Here is a 22248-nt window from a genome sequence, read left to right on the forward strand (position 1 = left end):
CAGCCGGGCAGAGGCGCTCACTTCTCAGACGGGGTGGCGGCCAGGCAGAGGCGCTCCTCACTTCCCAGATGGGGCAACCGGGCAGAGGCACTCCTCACTTCCTCCCAGACGGGGTGGAGGCCAGGCTGAGGCGCTCCTCACCTCCCATACGGGGCGGCCGGGCAGAGGTGCTCCTCATCTCCCAGACGGGGCAGCCGGGCAGAGGCGCTCCTCACTTCCTCCCAGACGGGGTGGCAGCCGGGCAGAGGCGCTCCTCACATCCCAGATGATGGGCGGCCGGGCAGAGGCGCTCCTCACTTCCCAGATAGGGCGGCCGGGCAGAGGGGCTCCTCACATCCCAGACGATGGGTGGCCAGGCAGAGATGCTCCTCACTTCCTAGACAGGGTGGCGGCGGGGCAGAGGCTGTAATCTTAGCACTTTAAGAGGCCAAGGCAGGAGGCTGGTAGGTGGAGGTTGCAGCGAGCCGAGATCACACCACTGCACTCCAGCCTGAGCACCATTGAGCACTGAGTTAGCGAGACTCCGTCTGCAATCCCAGCACCTCGGGAGGCCGAGGCAGGCAGATCACTCGAGGCCAGGAGCTGGAGACCAGCCCGGTCAACACGGCGAAACCCCGTCTCCACCAAAAATACAAAAACCATTCAGGCGTGGCGGCGCGCGCCTGCAATCCCAGGCACTCGGCAGGCCGAGGCAGGAGAGTCACAGGAGCCCGAGGCAGGGAGGTTGCAGCAAGCCGAGATCATGGCAGTACAGTCCAGCTTCGATAATAGTGGGAGACCAAAAAAAGAAGGAGAGGGAGACCGAGGGAGAGGGAGAGGGGGAGGGGGAGGGGGAGGGGGAGGGGGAGGGGGAGGGGGAGGGGGCTTTTTTTTTTTTTTTGAGACAGAGTTTTGCTCTCGTTGCCCAGACTGGAGTGCAATGGTGCGATCTCGGCTCACCTCAACCTCTGCCTCCCGAGTTCAAGCTATTCTCCTGCCTCAGCCTCCCAAGTAGCTGGGATTACAGGCATGTGCCACCACGCCCAGCTAATTTTGTATTTTTAGTAGAGACGGAGTTTCTCCGTGTTGGTCAGGCTGGTTTCGAACTCCCGACCTCAGGTGATCCACCTGCCTCAGCCTCCCAAAGTACTGGGATTACAGGCGTGAGCCACCGGGCTTGGCCTATTTAACTTTTAAGAAAATTTATTTTAGTTTTTTTTGAGACAGTATCTTGCTTTGTCATCCAGACTAGAGTGTAGTGACACGATCACAACTCACTGTAGCCTCAATCCTCTAGGCTCAAGTGATCCTCCCACCTCAGCCTCCTGAGTAGCTGGGACCACAGGTTCATGCCACCATGCCTGGCTAATTTATTTTTATATTTTGTAGAGATGGGGTCTCACTATGTTTTTCAGGCTGGTCTCAAACTCCTGGACTCAAGTGATCCTCTCACCTCAGCCTCCCAAAGTGCTGGGATTACAGGCGTGAGCCACCATGACCGGCCAAAATTTATTTCTTATATCACCACCATCATTGTCTGTTATTCCAGTATTTAGGTATAAACAGTGTTAGCATTAAGCTGATTTTCCCCAATATCTTCTAAGCAATTTTAACACATTAGCAAATATGGATTCGACCAGGCACTGTGGCTCACACCACTAACCCTAACACTTTGGGAGGGCCGAGGCAGGAAGATTGCTTGACTGCAAGAGTTCGAGACCAGCCAGGGCAACATAAAATAAAAAATTAACCTGGAGTGGTGGCACACACCTGTAATCCTGGCTATTCGGGAGGCTGAGGTGGGAGGATCATGAGCAGTGAGGTATGATTTTATCACTGCACTTCGGCCTAGGTGACAGAGCAAGACCCTGTCTCAAAAAAAAAAAAAAAAAAATGGGTTTTTGAGTCTGAATCCTGATTTAGATCTCTGCTTTTCTCATTTCTAATTCATGAGAGTTGTGGCATATTAATAAGTAATCTGGTTATGTTTATGTAAAACAGTATAGTTTCTTGATAATAGAATAATCTTTGGGTGTGTTTGTTTGTTTTTGAGACAGAGTCTTGCTCCGTCACCCAGGCTGGAGTACAGTGGCACGACTTGGCTCACTGCAACTTCCACCTCCCAGGCTCAACCGATTCTCCTGCCTCAGCATCCCGAGTACCTGCGATTACAGGCACATGCCACCACGCCTGGCTAATTTTTGTATTTTTAGCAGAGGTGGGGTTTCACCATGTTGGCCAGGCTGATCTCAAACTCCTGACCTCAAGTGATCCGCCCGTCTTGGCCTCCCAAAGTGCTGGGATTACAGGCATGAGCCACCACACCCAGCCTAGGATAATCTTTGGATGAGGATCAAAAGGAGACGGTCTCTCAGAACTCTGATCTGATGCTTTTTTTTTTTTTTTTTTTTTTTTGAGGCAGCGTCTTGCTCTGTCACCAAGGCTGGAGTGCAGTGGCATGATCATGGCTCACTGCAACCTCCCCTAACCTTCCTCCTTTAGTTTTGCCACTCCTGGGCTCCAGCCGTCCTCCCACCTCAGCCTCCTGGGTAGCTGGGACCACAGGTGTGCACCACCACATCTGGCTATTAAAAACAAAAAATTTGGCCAGGTGCAGTGGCTCATGCCTTTAATCCCAGCACTTTAGGAGGCCGAGACGGGCAGATCACTTCAGGTCAGGAGTTCGAGACCAGCCTGGCCAACATGGTGAAACCCCATCTCTACTAAAAATACAAAAATTAGCCAGGTGTGGTGGTGCACACCTGTAATCCCAGCTACTCGGGAGGCTGGGGCAGGAGAATCACTTGAACCTGAGAGGCAGAGGTTGCAGTGAGCCGAGATTGTGCCACTGCACTCCTAGGCAACAGAGTGAGACTCCATCTCAAAAAAAATTTTTTTGTAGAGACAGGGTCTCATTATATTTGCCCAGACTGGTCTCAAACTCCTGGCCTTAAGCATTCCGCCGGCCACGACCTCCCAAAGTGCTGGCATGAGCCACCGCACCCAACCAATGTGATGCTTCTTAAATTTGGGTCCTGTCCTCTTCTTCTGTCTACTTTCTTCCCTTCCTTACCCATTTGTCTCTTTGTTTCCCAAATGCAGAAAACCAAATGCAGAAATTTTGTCTGCATTAAACATTTCAGAAATATCTTCTTCTCTCTATGCAAATCACACCTTGGAAATGAAATGTCAAGTATGTCCCATCCTTCTTAGAGGGAAAAGATATTAACAACTAGTAGCAGATGATTTTACTGAACTGCTTCATATGAAGGACAGCTAGGTTACTGGAAGAACCTGCTTAAATACCGCATAGTACATGTGTATTTTGGTTTTAGAGATATAAAGTATTAATAAAACATTGACTGAGAGTAATTTGATTGCTTTTGAAAATTGCTAGGTTATATCCTGAATTATAACAATGCCAGGAAAAAAAAAAGATCAGATCTTGGGAAAGTATAGGAAAATCCAGATCCTGGCACATTCCTCCTCCAAGCAAGATTCCTGAAAGAGACTAAAATGTTGCTTCACTCTGCTTATTCCATGGAATGGCTCTCTCCAAAATGGAACTTTGTGTTCTGGGTTGATACTGGTAATCCAAGGTCAGAGTTCATTGTTCCATTATCTTGCTTGAGACCTAATGGTTTAGACATTCATATAGACCTACTAGAAAATACAACATTCTTCCTTTAGTTTTTGCCAAGCATGATGGTACTATCTGGGCCTGCTGCCTTGTGGGGATCAATGGGATGGAAGGAAGCAACCTGCCCTAATCCCAAAAGACTCTTAGGAGAGAATTTCTCCAATGAGGCCAACACCAGCAGTGGCTTATGGCCTTCCAGCCTATGTCTCTGTCTCTGATAGCCATATCTCCATCATTCACTTTGTCTAACTTGAGAAGCTCTGTAAAGAAACTAAACCTTTGGCTGAGCATGGTGGCTCATGCCTGTAATCCCACCACTTTGGGAGGCTGAGGCGGATGGATCACGAGGTCAGGAGATCAAGACCATCCTGGCTAACACGGTGAAACCCCGTCTGTACTAAAAATACAAAAAGTTAGCCGGGCGTGGTGGCAGGCACCTGTAGTCCCAGCTACTCGAGAGGCTGAGGCAGGAGAATGGTGTGAACCCGGGAGGTGTAGCTTGCAGTGAGCCGAGATTGTGCCACCGCACTCCAGCCTGGGCAACAGAGAGAGATCCATCTAAAAAAAAAATAAAGAAACTAAACCTTTTGAGCATCCATGTGTTAAAGAAGGGTGGGGTTTTAGATGGTGTTTTTCCTTCTACTATTGGGCAGCCTCGATCAGGGCTGTGGAGAATCTTCAGACATTGAATCCTTGAATTAATTGCATTGGACCAGAAGCACGCAGATGGGGCAGACACAAGAAGAGAGTGCTGTGTGCCGGGTATTGGGCTAGATGCTTTCTGACCTACTATCTCTGTCCTCATAACAACCCTGGAGGGAAGAGATGAAAGTATTCCCATGAAGAAACCAGAGCTCAGAGAAGTTTTGAGAGTTACCTAAGGTCACCAGGGTTCTGTCCACTGCTTTGTTCTGCTACTCCCCTCCCCCAGGATTCAGGAGGGGCAAATGCAGAAATGCGACTCTTTAGATCTTAGACTTCGGCTTTTCAGGAAGAAGCACAAATGAAATGGGATGGGAGGCTGGGGGGAGAGAGAAAAAGGGTAAGAAGGTCATCTCAAAATCAGACCACAGTATATTTCTTTGTCCTAGAATTTGATCTAAACCATCAAAGAATAAAAATGTGTTCCCTGTGGATGGTACGAACAGCCTGAGTGTGAATGGATGTAGGTTCAGCTGATAGGCATAAGCAGTATCTGCTGAGTTTAGATCCTGGACTAGGCCTTTTCACATGACCTGTATTCCTCACCAACTGCTCTGTAGGTTCGATGGCAGTGAACTTCATTTTGCAGATGTGGAGCCTGGAGCCTGAAAGGAGAATGACCTGTATACTCATATAACTCTGTCCCTTTTCCCCAGGTATTTTTACTGAAGCCCAGAAGGGAGAGGCTCTTTTCAGCCAATATTAAGAAACAGCAGCTGCAGGCTAGAAGTAAAAAACACCATATGTTCATGCAGCAGTTTTTTTCTGGTTTCCAAGCATCATTAGCTGGAGGAGAGAGGGACTGTCTGCACTTAGATATTCCCTGTGTGTTGCATTTATATTGTAAGGCTTTCAGTAGGTGCTTAGTGAATAAATCAGTTACTCAGAATGTATTTTATTTTTGTTTTGTAGTCTCCTCTAAGCCATGACCTCATTCTTAACCTGACTCAGGACGGAATCAAACTAATGTTTGATGCTTTCAATCAGAGACTTAAGGTAACTATAAATGACAACTAATGTTTCATGTCCAGCTGGGCCAGTCTTTCTGGAGCTAATTAGTATGTGCTATTGTGAGATGTTTCAAAAACTTATAAGTAGGTGTGGACTTCTTTGGTTCAGAGATCACTACAATATAGGGAACTGAAGCTGTGCCTGTTCCCCTAAAAAGAGGGAAGATGGAAGTGGGTTGGGATGGTCAGAAAGAGGCTGGGAAGGGCTGCTTTCCCAGGCTCCAGAGGGGAAGGTGAAAGAGTGTTGAAGATTTGGGAAACATGCTATGGGGAGGGGGCTTTCATGTCCAATAGGAAAACAAGATAGTTTTACTTCATTCTTTTGTCAAACACTGTAACTTGGTTAGAAAATGGAAACTGTTCTTCCTAGAATGCTGGGGCTTGGGTTAACAACACCAGCAATGAGTTGATTCTTTAACCCTGGGGAGGAAATGTAAAAAAACAACTTACTAATATGTAGGGCTATCTTAATTGGCATTTGAGTGCAATATGCTAACACCTGTCTCAGTCCAGTCTGGTTTTCTTTGTTTTTGGTTTTGGTTTGTTTTTTTTTTTTTTGAGATGAGGTCTAGCTCTGTCACCCAGGCTGGAGTGCAGTGGCTCGATCTTGGTTCACTGCAACCTCCACCTCCTGGGTTCAAGCCATTCTTCTGCCTCAGCCTCCTGAGTAGCTGGGACTACAGGTGCATGCCACCACGCCCAGCTAAATTTTTGTATTTTTAGTAGAGATGGGGTTTCACCGTGTTGACCAGGCTGTTTTCAAACTCCTGACCTTGTGATCCGCCCGCCACAGCCTCCCAAAGTGCTGGGATTACAGGCATGAGCCACTGTGCCCAGCCCAGTCTTTTTTTTTTTTTTGAGACAGAGTCTCACTCTATTACCCAGGCTGGCGTGAAGTGGTGCAATCTTGGCTCACTGCAACCTCCGCCTCCCAGGTTTAAGCAATTCTCCTGCCTCAGCCTCCTGAGTAGCTGGGACAGGTGCGTGCCACTACACCCAGCTAGTTTTTTGTGTTTTTAGTAGAGATGGGGTTTCACCATGTTGGCCAGGCTGGTCTTGATCTCTTGACCTCGTGATCCACCTGCCTCGGCCTCCCAAAATGCTGGGATTACAGGCATGAGCCACCGCGCCCAGTTCAGTCTGTTTTTGATATACCCTATTTACAAATGCCTGGGCCTCACAGGTTAGTCATGTGACACCAGAGTCATGCCTCAAAGTCATGAGGTTGAATGGGCCCTGGGCAGTGGCATGCCAGAGTTGTTGTCCTTTTTGGGTTATGGAGTAGCCTTTCCAAAAGACTTGGGTACTTCCCAGTTCTCATCATCCTTGTCACAAGTGAACTGCTAAGGAGAGAAAATAAAACATGGAAAGAGAATCAGTATGTGGAATTAGAATTCCTCATTCTATCCTGTCTCCATGGCCAGAAGTTCCACACTGGGAAAGGGCAGAGGATGATCTTCAATATGGCATAATCACAAATTGGAGCCGAGTGCAGTGGCTAACGCCTGTAATCCCAGCACTTTGGGAGGCCAAGGCGGGTGGATCAGGAGGTCAGGAGATTGAGACCATCCTGGCTAACACGGTGAAACCCCGTCTCTACTAAAAATACAAAATATTAGCTGGGCGTGGTGGCAGGCGCCTGTAGCCCCAGCTACTTGGGAGGCTGAGGCAGGAGAATGGCGTGAACCCGGGAGGCAGAGTTTGCAGTGAGCCGAGATTGCACCACTGCACTCCAGCCTGGGCGACAGAGCGAGACTCCGTCTCAAAAAAAAAAAAAAACCAATTGGGGGGAAATTAATCTGGTAACATGGAAATGCCTTTACAAGTAGTCATTTCCCTTTGACTTGGTAAAAGTCCACTTTAGAAAATGTAACCCAGAAACACTGGGGGAAGGTAATGGCATTTCATGGTAATGAGAAGCTGGAAGTAACCTAAATGGGCAACAAAAGGGATGTCCAGCAGCCCATAGAATCACAGCATGGTGAAGACAATGTCATATGTTTAGTGAGTGCTTAGTATATGCTAGGCACATGGCTGGGTGTTTCACATGCATTTTCTAATTTAATCCTAACCCACCTGTGAGTAGGTACTGTTTACTAGCAAGAAAACCGAGGGACAGAGAGGATAAGTAGTTTACCTGATGCCAGGCTTTTAACTGGATATTGGCAATATGTGGTGGCTGACCACTTAGACTCTGTTGATGGATCTGGGAAATAAATGAGAAAAGCTGAAGAAATTTACAGAAATATGAGGAATGGGAGGTACCTTTGGATAGGAAAGGAGATAAAATCGAATCAGCAATCCTCTTCTGCCTTCTGTGGGATCCCCATGAAGGAGAGACTGGGGTCCTGCCTGAGTCTTCTGGAAACTGAGCAAGTAATCACCAAGATGTTTTTGATTGGCACCAGCCTGACCTGACCTATCTTCCTGCCCTTCCATCCAACACCTTCAGAATCCACCTCTTCTGGTGCTGCCTCCTACAGTTGCTCCCCACCCCCTGCCTCAAGCCTAAGAGAGACAGCCCTGTGGAATGAGGCTTTATAAGTCACAACCTTTACAGCCACCTGTCTTTTCCATTTTTATCTTGGCTGCTGCCACATCTCTTCCCCTCTGGGGAAATCAGGAGCTTCTGTAGCCCAGAGGTGGAAAATCATGGGCTTTAGCCTTCCCAGCTGCTCGTCCCTATAGTGCAGCAAGCTTCAAGAGATGAAATCTGCTTATTGATGCTCCTAGTGACATGAAGGACTCCAGGATATCCAGCACTCTGGGTCCATTGCCACAAGTGCTGCTTCATGCCCTGTGATTAGCTCTGGTCCACTGTTTTCCCATTGATCAGGCAGGGTCGAAGCATCTATATGTGTTGGACCCGTATAGCTGTTGGCAGGTGGGGTGCCAGTGATACAGGAGGAACATCGTGCAGGCTCACTTCCACAGGGCGGGTGGTGGGAAGCTTTGGGGGATGATTGGCCAGCTGTAGGGATAGAAGTGAGGGAGGTGAGTGCCTGCGCCTGCTATGAGCAGGAGGGCTTCTGGCTCTCTGCTAGGCAAGGCTCTGGCCTCAGTGAAATGGCATGCCAGTTTGGCATGGTATACTCCCATGCCCAGATATTCTGCAGGGGACACTGGCTATCTTCTGAATCATAGCTGTTCCCCTGCCCTTCCTTCCACAGCCCCTCCTGGCACTTCTTTTCATGCTTTCAAGCTTCATACCAGGCAGAATTGCCTAACATGAATTGAACACCTTCCCTATGCAAATAATGGGTCCCTCAAGGGACTTAACTTATTGGACCACTTAACAGAATACACAAGTATGGAGGAAAGGGTTCATTCCAGTGTTGTGACGGCCTAGCAGAGGGAGCAGTTCTTTCTAGCAGATAGGATCAAAAGAGCTACATTATAGTCAAGAGGTTTCCAATTTGGTTCAGTGTTGTGGTCTCTAAATAAAGTTAGGGATAGGGTCTCTGGCCAAAAGCGAACCTACTATCTATTATGTCTCAGTTTCTTTGGCAGTGCCAGATGTTCCTGCATACAATGCCCCACAGCCTCTTCCACAATCAGGCTCAGATTGGCAGGACAAACAGATATTGAGCCAGCTCTGCTTGTGTCTCCACAATGAGAGCCAAACCTCCCAGCTGGAGGATGGTAGATGGTGCTCCGAGCCCCTACCTGTGCTGCTGGCTGCCAAGCCCTTGACACCATTGCATGGAGGACTTCATAGTGCTTATTACTTGGCACCACTGATGGCGGAGTGTTAGGTGATGCCTTTTCCTTTATCTCTGCCCTGCCCTGAGTTCTTAGAATTTCATCTGAGGCTGAACCCATTAAAGAGCAAGCTTCACAAAGGTCCTGAGGCTTTCTTGTTTCAACCAGATCCTCTTCATCAGGGACATAACTGAATACTGTCACACTTGTGTGACAAATATTATGGCTTGCTTTCTAACGGGATAGACCTCCCCCTCCATCTTTTTGTTTTGTAAACAAAATCAACTTCAAAATAAGCTATTTTCTTTCTTTCTTTCTTTCTTTTTTTTGAGAAGGAGTCTCGCTCTGTCGCCCAGGCTGGGGTGCAGTGGCGCAATCCGCCTCCCGGGTTCATGCCATTCTCCTGCCTCAGCCTCCCCAGTAGCTGGGACTACAGGCGCCCACCACCACGCCTGGCTAATTTTTTGTATTTTTCAGTAGAGACGGGGTTTCACCGTGTTAGCCAGGATGGTCTCGATCTCCTGACCTCGTGATCCGCCTGCCTCGGCCTCCCAAAGTGCTTGGATTACAGGCGTGAGCCACTGCACCCGGCCTTTTTTTTTTTTTTTGAGACGGAGTCTCTCTCTGTCACTCAGGCTGGAGTGCAGTGGCGCAATCTCAGCTCACTGCAACCTCTAACTCCCGGGCTCAAGCAGTTCTCCTGCCTCAGCCTCCTGAGTAGCTGGGATTATAGGTGTGTGCCACCACGCCCAGCTAATTTTTGTATTTTTAGTACAGACAGGATTTCACCATGTTGGTCAGGCTGGTCTGGAACTCCTGACCTCAGGAGATCCACCCACCTGGGCCTCCCAAAGTGCTGGGATTATAGGCTTGAGCCACTGTGCCCGGCTAAAATAAGCTGTTTTCTAAAGCAACCTGACGTGGTTGCTTTTAAAATGCAGCAAAATATGAGATGGGAGGAAGGGGGCTTAGTGTCCAAAGCAGAGCCTTAACAAGCTTCATGTCTGTGGAAGAGGTCATTGTCCTATAGGGTGGTGTGTGCTCCAGCCTGACCCAGAAGTGGACTGCATGTAAGAGCCTTGACCCAGAGCATCCATGGACATCCGTTGAGCAGTCCACTAGGAGAGGGAAGCTAGGAGGTTATGCTGTGTGTTTTCTCCCCGGTTTCAAAATAACAAAGGACTGTCGTGGTGGCTCATGCTTGTAATCCCAGCACTTTGGGAGGCTAAGACAGGAGGATCATTTGAGCCCAGGAGTTTGAGACCAGCCTGGGCAACATAGTTTTTTAGTTTTGCTAAGATTCTATCTCTACAAAAAGTTTTTTTAAAAATTTTAAATGAGAACAAAAGATAACATGCAGTGCTTCCATAAAATTTCTATTGGTAATTTTTTTTTTTTTTTTTTTTTTTTACTATTTATTCTATAAATGTATTTTTAATCATTTTTAGTCTGTCATCACCTTCAGAGCATTGACAACTCTTAAACTTTTTTTTAGGTGATCGAAGTATATGATTTGACTAAAGTAAAGTTAAAATATTGGTAAGTTTTCTCCCCTGCTGATATATGTCACACTTGGTATAGACAGGCCATATCTACTACCTTCATTAAGTTAGTAAAGATTCACATCTGTCACAGATGTGAATTATAGCCTGGTGCTATGATTTCCTGAGGCAACCTTCAAGCCTGCTCAGTTTCCTGGAGAAGAGAAGTAAACCTCATTAAGAATATGTGATGTGTTTAACACTTCGCATGTATGTCATCTAACTTAATCCACTCAACAAAGCCAGACCTCAGCTCAGAGGTGATGTGATAGTCTCCTGGGTCATAGCTGCCCTCCCGCTGACAGCCTCTCTTGGCACCTCTTTTCATGTTTTCATGAGTAATAGAGGTGGGACAAACCAGATAGGTCTGACTCCAAAGCATATGCTGAAGAGAATGCCAAAGAGACCACCATTTTAGAGCTATAATGTACTTTTTAGAATTACAGCAGGGATGACATGCACAGTCCAAAGTTGTTGCGCCCCCATTATGGCAAGGCAGCATGCCTGCATCTAAAAATCTAGAATACTCCTTCCTTTCTTTCTTTCTTTTTTTTTTTTTGTGACGGAGTCTCTCTCTGTAACCCAGGCTGGAGTGCAGTGGCGCCATCTCGGCTCACTGTAACCTCCGCCTCCTGGGTTCAAGGGATAGAATACTCCTTTCAGTAAGTCTCCCTAACTGGCTTCCCTTTCCCTTTTTGAGGGTGTGAAGAGGACCTGATTCCTGGGGCAGGCTCAGGCAGTTTTGCTGATAGAGGAGTAGACAAGCAAATGTGTGGTACCACTGGCCCCTGCAGGTTCTAGTTGTCTTTTAGTTTTATTGGGGCCTTCATACCTCAGAGTCTGGTGGCTTCTCATCTCTACCTTTTTCTTAAGAGTCACTGGTGTCATAAAGCTCCAGAGGATCAACTCTGTATATCAGCCTCATGAGAATTGACCTTCTCCTGACCTCATTAATTCTCTTATTTAAAAGTTCTCTAATTAAACTTTGTATTTTGATATAATTAGAGACTCACCTGCCTGTGTCTTAAAAATAACTCTCCCAGCTACTATCTCACATGATCTGTGGGCCCATCTTGTGAAGCCTAGTATTAAAAAATATTTTTGTTTTTCAGTGGCGTGCATTTTAATTCTCAGGCCATAGCTCCTACCATTGAACAGATTGACCAGTCTTTTGGCGCAACCCATCCTGGAGGTAAGCCAAGTCCATCTGATTCCTCTGGTCATCAGTGGCAGTTCATAGCAATAAACCTGCCCGGTAGTGCCATCCCACCCCACTTCCTGGAGTCAGGCTCCCATAGGATTGTGGGGTTGGTACTTGGGTGTGAAGGAAACATCCTCCCCCTTGTTTTCAACCTAGTAGGCCAGTTTAGAAACAAGCCACAGGGAAGGTGTTGTCAGTCATTACTCCCTGCCAGGCTGGTTTATGTTAGCCATTTCAGATGCCAGTCAACCATGTTATTTTCTTCTCCCCCACCCCCAACAGTGTACAACTCCGCTGAGCAGCTCTTCCATCTCAACTTCAGAGGACTGTCTTTCTCTTTTCAGTTAGACTCATGGACTGAGGCTCCAAAGTATGAGGTTAGCCCTTCCTGTCCCCTGGTGTTTGTTGCCCAGTGTCTGTGGTATGGCTCAGCAGACGGTGTCATGGGATGGGAATAGAGGAGTGGGTATTAGATAGGCAGACTTTCTTTGGTTTCCATGTATTTGAGCTCTTTACGGGGTAAAGTGGTAGAGTGGGTGGGTTGACAGAGGAAGAACAATGCTCAGGCTGGCATTCCGAGGAAGAGGATACTTCCCACAATGGAGTGAGGTGAGGCTCACTTTTCAGAGATAAGTTCGTTCATTCCTTATTTTCAAGCTCCTAATCAACAGTTTTCCTGGTGGCCTAGAATTTGGAGATTTCATCCACTGGATTTTCAGTTACCTTTGTTTTTGCAAACATTTCATTCATCCTTGGGGCTGTGAAAATGATAAGCTTTTCTAAGGCTTATTTTAATTAAGGAAGCATTTCTGCATTTTCCCCTATGAAGAAAAGGAAAACTGACCGGGCATGGTGGCTCATGCTTCTAATCCCAGCACTTTGGGAGGCCAAGGCGGGCAGATCACTTGAGGTCAGGAGTTCGAGACCAGGTTGGCCAACATGGTGAAACCATCTCTACCAAAAATATTAAAAAAAAAAAAAAACAGGCCGGGCGCAGTGGCTCACGCTTGTAATCCCAGCACTTTGGGAGGCCGAGGCGGGCGGATCATGAGGTCAGGAGATCGAGACCATCCTGGCTAACATGGTGAAACCCCCTCTCTACTAAAAATACAAAAAATTTAGCCGGGTGTGGTGGCGGATGCCTGTAGTCCCAGCTACTTGGGAGGCTGAGGCAGGAGAATGGCGTGAACCCGGGAGGCAGAGCTTGCAGTGAGCCGACATCATGCCACTGCACTCTAGCCTGGGTAACAGAGCGAGACTCCGTCTCAAAAAAAAAAAAAAAATTAGCTGGTTGTGGTGGTGCACATTTGTAGTCCCAGCTACTCGGGAAGCTGAGGCAGGAGAATCACTTGAACCCGGGAGGTGGAGGTTGCAGTGAGCTGAGATCATGCCACTGTACTCCAGCCTGGGTGACAGAATGAGACTCTGCCTCAAAAAAAAAAAAAAGAAAGAAAAGAAAAGGAAAACCAAGCGGAATTAAAGGTGGACTTGCATGGTTTTGGGGAGTTTACTGACCCAGAGCCAAAGAGCCAGGTTTGAGGGTACACTTTGACCCTTTGACCTGAGCAGCTCTTGAAGACCATGAGTGACAGGGAAGACCAGAGCCTGAGTCCCATGACCTGTAGTGCCCTAAGTAAAACTCTTGACCTTTGTTTGCAGCCCAATTTTGCCCATGGCCTGGCTTCTCTCCAGATACCCCATGGAGCAACTGTAAAACGAATGTATATCTACAGTGGCAACAGCCTACAGGATACAAAGTAAGTATAAGGAGCATGAGTTTCATGCTAAGGCCTGGGCTGCCTGAGAGAAAGAACCAAGCCTCTGCTCATTCTGTGTCTGTCCCCAGGGCTCCCATGATGCCTCTGAGCTGTTTCCTGGGCAATGTCTATGCTGAGAGTGTAGATGTTCTTCGAGACGGAACTGGACCTGCAGGTTTACGACTTCGCCTACTTGCTGCAGGTCAGTGACTGGCTTTGAGATTGGTACATTCCGCATTATACCCATGTTGAGACAGTCTAAAATCCCACGTGCTTAGGGTGTGTCTTAGTCCATTCAGGCTGCTATAACAAAATACCATAAACTGAGTGGCTGCTAAACAACAGAAATTTATTTCTTACAGTTCTGGAGGCTGGGAAGTCCAAGATCAAGGCACTGGCAGATTCAGTATCTGGATGCGCCTGCAGTCTAGTTCATAGAAGAGACTTCTCCCCGTATCCTCATATGGTGCAAGGGGCTAGTTAACTCCCTGGAGTCTGTTTTGTAACGGCACTGATCTCAATCCTGAGGTCTCCGCTTCCATAATGTAATCACCTCCCAAAGCCCTGACCTTCTAATACCATCACCTTGGTGGTTAGGATTTCAACGTATGAATTTTAGGGGAAACAAAAGCATTCAGTCCATTGCCACATAGTTGGTAGAAGACAAATGATGCAGATGTTTTTGGTTAAAGCTTTTGTTTAGTTTTGTCAAGGGACTGGACATAGTCTTATAATTAGCAAATCTTAATAAGATGCACTGCTTCTCTCAGCATGCACATAGGCCTGCTGTGTGCTTATATAGCTTTGTGACAGTTCCCAAGTGTTTCCTGGAGATGCATCCTGTGGGTTGCAGTGCTACTGCTCTCCCCTTTTCTCTTTTTTTCTTTTTTCTTTTTTTTGAGACAGAGTCTTGCTCTGTCACCAAGGCTGGAGTGCAGTGGCACGATCTCAGCTTACTGCACCCTCTGCCTCCCGGGTTCAAGCGATTCTCCTGCCTCAGCCTCCCAAGTAGCTGGGATTACAGGCACGCATTACCACACCCGGCTAATTTTTGTATTTTTAGTAGAGACAGGGTTTCACCATGTTGTTCAGGCTGGTCTCGAACTCCTGACCTCATGATCCGCCCACCTCAGCCTCCCAAAGTGCTGGGATTACAGGCGTGAGCCACCGCACCTGGCCAGCTCTCCCCTTTTTTGTACCTTTTTTTGTTTTGTTTTGTTTTGTTTTGTTAGAGATGGTCTCATTCTGTCATCCAGGCTGTAGTGCAGTGGTGCAATCATAGCTCGCTGCAGCCTCAAAACTCCTGGGCTCAAGTGATCTCACCTAAGCCTCCCAAGTAGCTAGGACCACAGGCGTGTGCTACCATGCCCAGTTAATTTTTGTGTATGTGGAGATGGGTCTTGCTGTGTTACCCAGAATGATCTTGAACTCCTGGGCTCAATGGATCCTCCCTCCTTGGCTTTCCAAAGTGCTGGTATTACAGGTGCAAGCCGCTACACCCAGCTTTTCTCCCTATATTGCCCAGGCTGGTGTGCAGTGGAATACTGTGGCCTTGAACTCCTGGGTTCAAGCAATCCTGCCTTAACCTCCTGACTAGGCTACAGGCACGCACCACCATGCCTGGCTCCCCTTTTTCTACCCTTAATGCCAAGTTCTCAGCATAGGCAAGCAGACGGGACTTGTTGAATTGTGGTTTGGCCACACCTTGGCAAGAGTTTTGCCAACCATGAACAACAACAACAACAACAAAAAGAAATAGTTGGCCGGGTGCGGTGGCTCATGCCTGTAATCCCAGCACTTTGGGAGGCCAAAGCGGGCGGATTACCTGAGGTCAGGAGTTCAAGACCAGCCTGACCAATATGATGAAACCCCATCTCTATTAAAAATACAAAAATTAGCTGGGCGTGGTAATGCACGCCTGTAATCCCAGCTACTCAGGAGGCTGAGACAGGAGAATCGCTTGAACTCAGGAGGCAGAGGTTGCAGTGAGCTGAGATAGCGTCATTGCACTGGAGCCTGGGCAACAAGAGCGAAACTCCGTCTCACAAAAAAAAAAAAAAGAGTTGCCACCTTCAGTAGCTGGTCCCTCCAGGATCCATGCCTCATTTTGTGACATTCCCATGCCTGGCCAACTTCGGCTGCTTTGGGTTGTGGATCGTGCTTAACGGGACTGGGAGCTTCAGCGTGGAGTTTGTTCCCATAAAGAGAGCTGAGAACCTTCGTGGAGCTCATTGCCTAGCCAGCATTTATTCGTAAATTGGGTTCCTGCATCAGTTTCTGAGGCATTGGTTCTTCTTTTCTTTTGCTTCTTTTTTCTTTCTTTGAGACATGGTCTCCCTCTGTCACCCAGGCTGGAATGCAGTGGCACCATCATAGCTAAGTGCAGCCTTGAACTCCTGGGCACAAGGAATCCTTCTGCCTCAGCCTCTGAAGAAACTGGGACTACAGGTGCACACCACCACACCCAGCTAATTCTATTTTTTTGTAGACACGTGGTCTCCCTATGTTGCCCAGGCTGGTCTCAAACTCCTAGCCTTAAGCGGTCCTCCCACCTCAGCCTCCCAAATGGTTCTTAATTATTAAGAATCTGCTATATAGGCTGGACGTGGTGGCTCACGCCTATAATCCTAGCACTTTGGGAGGCCGAGGCGGGCAGATCACGAGGTCAGGAGATTGAGACCATCCTGACTAACACAGTGAAACCCCGTCTCTACTGAAAAATAGAAAAAATTAGCCGGGCGTGGTGGCGGGCGGCTGTAGTCCCAGCTACTCGGGAGGCTGAGGCAGGAGAATGGCGTGAACCCAGGAGGTGGAGCTTGCAGTGAGCCAAGATAGCGCCACTGTGCTCCAGCCTGGGCGACAGAGCAAGACTCCTTCTCAAAAAAAAAAAAAAAGAATCTGGTATATGAGCTCTGAGCCCACTTCTGTGAACAGTTAGACAGTTCACAACCTCCACGTTACGAATTTCTTAAAATGTGATTTTCTAGCCAAGACAGAACAACCACTTAAAGGAGTGTCATGCTTGAGCTATGGTTTTGGGATTTTTTGTTGTTGTTGTTGTTTTTTGACAGAGTCTTGCTGTGTTGTCCAGGCTAGAGTGCAGTGGCGTGATCTCAGCTCACTGCAACCTCTGCCTCCTGGGTTAAAACAATTCTCATGCCTCAGCCTCCCAAGTATCTGGGATTACAGACGTGTGCCACCATGCCAGGCTAATTTCTGTATTTTTAGTAGAGATGGGGTTTCACCATATTGACCAGGCTGGTCTCAAACTCCTGACGTTAAGTGATCCGCCCGCCTCAGCCTCCCAAAGTGCTGGGATTACAGGTGTGAGCCACCACGCCCAGCCTGAGCCATAGTTTTTGAGAGAATTGAGATGTGGCAGTAAGGTCAAGTGATTTAGTGTGTTTTCCCAAGAGGATCACTGCTTGAAACAGCAGGGTGGTCAAGGATCAGGGTCATTAATCATCCCAGGCGACAGCAGGAGGAGCCTGTTGAGGGTGGGCTCTCAGCCAATTATGTCTGCACCTTGTACAGCACATTCCCAGCAGTCACACTGCTCACTGCTTACACTGTCAGCAGGGCAAATGGTTTGTTAAGTCAGGGCCTCAAAGGGTTATCGTCTTCACTGAGAGTTTCCTGTGGCAAGCACAAGTTTCTCAACCCACTCATTTCTCATATCCTTCCTTATGGAATATGGCTGCAGTGATGCTTTTAATGCAGGGAGTCAGTTCAGCCATCTGGGTCTCCACAGTAATTTGTAGAAAGACACACTTTGGGGAATCACAATCTAAAAAGTAGCTGAAACTCTTGGTAATTATACCTGGATGTACTTCAAGCAGAGGGAGACAAAAGAGAAGGCTCACCTTTGAAGGGTTCCTTCCTTGCAGCCCCCATCTGACATCCACACGTATCTGGCGCCTGAAGAAATGTGTTAGGCCACTGGATACTTTGGGCCCAGAGTCCAGCTTGACAGGACTTTTGGTGGATTCTATAGGTCACCCAAGGCTTGCCTAAGCCTTTATTTGCCCCTCAGTGTATACTTGCTGAGAATAGAGATTCTTGGGTTAGTTGAACTCAGTACCTAGTTATTTCAGATTTGGGTTCTCTGAAGCTTCTGCATATAGCAAATGGATTGTTACACATGAGAGAACTTTGACAACTGTAAAGCCTTGTGCTGAGTAAGATGGTGTCAGTGATTATCATGGCACCAAGAATTACAATCCTTCTCAGATTCTTGGCTTCCTTTTTTTTTGCTGGGGGGTGGGAGCAAAACACCTTGTCTCTCCCTCCACAAAATGGGGAAATTTTTACTGTTGGTGTATTTATTACCATGCCACAACCACTTCTACATTTGTGTGTTTGTGTGTGTGTCATTAACTAATCATTTCTGAAATGTTTTATTAGAAAAAGTCAGAGCTTAAAGATTCTTCCCAAAGCATAAACTTTTGGCAAATCAGAAGGTCTTTTATTCCTCCACTTAGCTGGTTTGTCCCTTTTGAGTGATAATGGCTCTTGTCTGGGTTGGAGGGCTCTGTCAGGTGTTTGTGTAGAATTAGGGAGTCAAGTAATGCATGCTTCACTCTACTTGTTGATAGAGCGGTTTTACAGGTTCAGTGTCTCTGGTTAGGGGTTACCATTGAGAGTACTTTTGTAGTTTTTTTGTTTTTTTTTTTAAGACAGTGTCTCACTCTGTCACCCAGGCTGGAATGCAGTGGTGTGATCTTAGCTCACTGCAGTCTCTGCCTCCTGGGCTCAAGTGATCCTCCCACCTTAGCCTCCCAAGTAGCTAGGACTACAGGAGTGTGCCACCACGCCTGTCTAATTTTTATATTATATTTTGTAGAGCCAGGGTTTCACCATGTTGCCCAGGCTGGTGTTGAACGCCTGAGCTCAAGCAATTCACCCCGCTTGGCTTCCCAAAGTGCTGGGATTATAGGCAAGAGCCACCGTACCCGGCCAAGGAGTACCTCTTAACATAAATCCTTGCATCTTACCATAGTTGCCATAGTTGTGTGATGATCTGATTAAGGTCTTCTCCAGCACGCATAAGCTCCAGTGATGGAGCTTATGGAGAAAAAACAGCACTGCCCTTTTTTTTTTTTTTTGAGACTGTCTCACTCTGTCACCCAGGCTAGAGTGCAGTGGTGTGATCTTGGCTCACTGCAACCTCTGCCTCCTGGGCTCAAGTGATCCTCCCACCTCACCCTTCCAAGTAGCTGGGACTACAGACACCCACCACCATGCCCAGCTAATTTTTGTATGTTTTTGTGGAGACGGAGTATCACCATGTTGCCCAGGCTGGTGTCAAACTCTGAGCTCAAACAATCCATCTGCCTTGGCCTCCTAAAGTGCTGGGATTACAGGCGTGAGCCACCACGTCTGGCCAGAAACTGCAACTGCACTGCTTTTGTTCACTTTTGTTTCTTCAACAGCTAGCACAATGTCCTAGCCCATGGTAGGCAATAAAATAGTGAATGAATAAGTGAATGAAGTATCCAGAGCTTCATGTCACATGTGGGGGATTGAATAAGTCCCTGGCATTATTTTGAATAGATAGTGATCTCTTGTACAGTCTTAAGCCCTGGTGACCTGATGTTTCTGATTGCATGCAGTCTTGCCCCTTGCCAGACCTAATAATGTAGCATGCAGCCAGTAGCTGCTCTGGCACCCCCAGAGAGGGTCTCTGGTCCTAACCATAACCTGACAACCTCTCTCTCTTGTTTTTTGCAGGTTGTGGACCTGGCCTATTAGCAGATGCCAAGATGCGGGTATTTGAACGTTCAGTGTATTTTGGTGATTCCTGCCAAGATGTTCTTAGCATGCTTGGCTCTCCACACAAAGTCTTCTATAAATCAGAAGACAAGGTAGGGGAATTATGTTGCAGTCTCTCTCCCTCTTTTTTTTAATCAACACCAATTTAATACTGAGTATAAACTGTTTGCTATTTTCCCATAGAACTTGTTCTAAGTAAAGCTAATGGTAAAGTAAATTGAAAACTGTTTTCTAACCCCTGTAGTCCAATTACCCTGACTCTGTCCCTCTCCATAGTGCCTACCTTTCCTTAGAGACCAAGGCAGTCCCTAGTCAACGACAGCTGGCCCCCTCTCCTCCTAGATTGGTCAACACCAGCAGCTGAGACTCCCCACACTCTTGCTTGTACCGCAGCTTAATGTTACACATGTAACACAATTTGTAGACTTTCGGTTAATCCAGAACTATATTAGAGGGATGAATTTTAATTTATGGTTATTTTTTCCCTACAGATGAAAATTCATTCTCCTTCCCCTCATAAACAAGTTCCATCGAAGTGCAATGACTACTTTTTTAACTACTTCACTCTTGGAGTGGTAAGTTGTGATTCCTCAGAGAAGCCCTTCATTTCTATTGGGGTGGGCAGTGCACCTTTGCAGATCTGTGTGTCCACATGCAGCTGGAACCATGCCTGGGCATTGGGGAACCTAGCCCCAGCTGGCTTTGCCCAGGGTTGTTTTGCATAGGCTCTGGTACTCCAAAGTAGACCTTTCTTGCAACCAGGATTGCTCAGAAACACTAGGTTCCCTGGTACATGTTGACTTCTTTTCTGAGGGAAACATGTTCCACAGATGGAGGCCTTGGAAATCATTCAGATTAAGCTCTTTGGAGAACTGCCCTTTTGTAAAGCATAGGACCCTCTTCTTGAGTCACAAAATGGAGACTGAAAAGGATTGGAGACAGTGGGGTGTGCTTGTATATTTTTAGAGGACCACCCCAGAGGCATTGCTGTAGCCCTGTGCTGTGGACCCAGGGAGCTGGATATAGCTGGTAGCTGGCCAGTGCGGACAGTCCAGCTGGTGGGTGAGTTGCAGACATGAGAAATTATTGTATAAACAGTGTTTCAGCAGGAAACATCTCAAGAGGGCAGGGCTGGCCTGGACCATGGGTCTTGTAACCTTTGAGCCTTCTAGGATCTGAGGTCCTGAGGTAGCAAACAGTAGATTTCACAGAGGGAGTGAGGAGAGACTGAGTCTGCCTAAGTGGGAAAGACCAAACACAGGAGCCAGGAGTAGTAGGGGAGCTGCTGTCAGGTCATGAACTCCTGAGAGTAGGATGGCGGCAGGAGGGAACAGTGCTGTTGCAGCTGGACCTCTGGTTCAAGGGCCAGTGATGATAGTATCTCAAGAACCTTAGGGTGTCACTTTTCCAGCCAGAAACTTATGTGGCCGGTGGCGCCTTTGCCCCAATTTTTGCTTGGTCCCGCTGGGCTCATTCTGCTCACTCAGCCTGGCAGGCTGCGCTTAGCTCGCGCTACCGGCCTGGATCCCATGCCTGCCAAGGGCAAGCCAAGCATGGAACGGCAAGGGGTGTGTAAGCGAGTGAACGTGGCATCCGGTCACTGCGCCCATCCAGGCATGCTGACTGCTGTGGTGGGGCAGGCAGCTCCAGGCGCCAGCAGAGGCACCAGCTCTATGTAAGGGTGAGGCTAGATCACGTGTACTGCAAGCAGCTTCCATTGCGGGCACCCATGTCTGGACAAGGAGAATGCAGTGGCGCCCGGAAGCTTGGAGACACCCAGAACCACAGAGCCCCAAACAGGGTGTCACAGCTCTGGCTCGGGGAGCTCCTAGGTCTGGGCTTCCTGAAGGGCTGCAGCTCTTCTCTCCTTGTCACCGGCAATGTGGAAAGCGGGGCAGGGCATTTCAGCCCTATTTGTGTTAAACCTCTTTCAGTCCCACCATGCGGTGGGTCCCAAGTCCTTGTCCTGCGGCCAGGAAGAATGAGGTATGCAGACAGCTGGAGGGTGAGCAAAAAGGAGAGGAGCTTTATTGAGCAACAGAACAGTTCAGAGGAGACTCATGGTGGGTAGCTCCTTTCTGCAGGCAGGTCATCCTGACAAGTGTCTAGCTCTCAGCAGAGAGAAGACCCATAGTGGGTAGCTTCTTTCTGTAGGCAGGTCATCCTGAGGAGTCAAGGAGACGTGAAGTGGGTAGCTCCTTCCCACAGTTGGTAGTATTGACGTCTGTCCAAGTCTGGCTGAATCTGGGGTTTTTATGGGCTCAGAAGGGAGGAAGTGCATGCTGATTGGTCCATGAGCAGGCCCGGAGAAAGCACCATAAATTCTCACTCCATGCACAGACTACCCAGAGCTGGCAGCCCGGCCCCAGGCCTGAGGCCATCCCTGGCTTGAAGGTGAGGTTTCACCTGGGACCCAGCCCTTTCCGCCCAGGAGCCCTTCTGCTTCCTACCACCATCAACATGTCATCCATGGTGCCCATGCTATTCATGCCAAGGCGGCAGGGGGCTAGCGTGTCAGTGCTGCCCTGAGCGTGTGCACTCCCAACCAGGTCCTGACAGCGCCTGGGCTCAGCCACAACTTTGCTCCTCCCCAGAGCAGGCACCGGGAGTAGGGAGAGGCCAGGTAGTGGGAGCAGGCACTTTCAAGCCTGCCGGCGCAAGGGGCCTTCTGGGCCCCTGAGAGTGCAGGGATGCCAGGGTCTGGAGCTGCAGCTGGGAGGCTGCAGCTACACCCAGGAGCATGGGTTCCTGCCCTGCCAACTTAGTAGAGGCCAGGGCTCTCACCTGTTCCCAGTTCCCACAGGCTCTGCATAGTTCTGTGGGAAAACAGAGGTCCCGGCCACACTTCCTCTGCTCCAGTCGTCATCCTCGCAGCGGCCACTCCAGATGGGCCATTGCTGCCATCAATAGGTGACAGGGAAAATGGAGAGAATGGACTGGCCTC

At 48.2% G+C, this 22248-nt stretch overlaps 1 protein-coding gene across 7 annotated transcripts in view; it reads left to right on the forward strand.

The window, feature by feature from the left end:
• The window catches only part of PHAF1 (phagosome assembly factor 1), a 42658-nt gene that overhangs the window by 14893 nt on the left and 5517 nt on the right, over nt 1-22248 (forward strand). For 4 of the 7 annotated variants that reach the window (XM_054453867.2, XM_054453868.2, XM_054453869.2 and 1 more), the window contains exons 4-11: nt 5234-5317; nt 10529-10572; nt 11687-11766; nt 12058-12152; nt 13435-13532; nt 13622-13734; nt 19263-19396; nt 19796-19879. In XM_054453867.2, coding sequence (XP_054309842.1) covers nt 5234-5317; nt 10529-10572; nt 11687-11766; nt 12058-12152; nt 13435-13532; nt 13622-13734; nt 19263-19396; nt 19796-19879 — 732 coding nt within the window. The remainder of the gene's footprint in view (nt 1-5233; nt 5318-10528; nt 10573-11686; nt 11767-12057; nt 12153-13434; nt 13533-13621; nt 13735-19262; nt 19397-19795; nt 19880-22248) is intronic. The other 3 variants (XM_063654382.1, XM_063654384.1, XM_063654383.1) reach the window with 2 other exon arrangements.

Source organism: Pongo pygmaeus, chromosome 18 (assembly GCF_028885625.2).
Source record: "Pongo pygmaeus isolate AG05252 chromosome 18, NHGRI_mPonPyg2-v2.0_pri, whole genome shotgun sequence".
Taxonomy (NCBI): domain Eukaryota; kingdom Metazoa; phylum Chordata; class Mammalia; order Primates; family Hominidae; genus Pongo; species Pongo pygmaeus.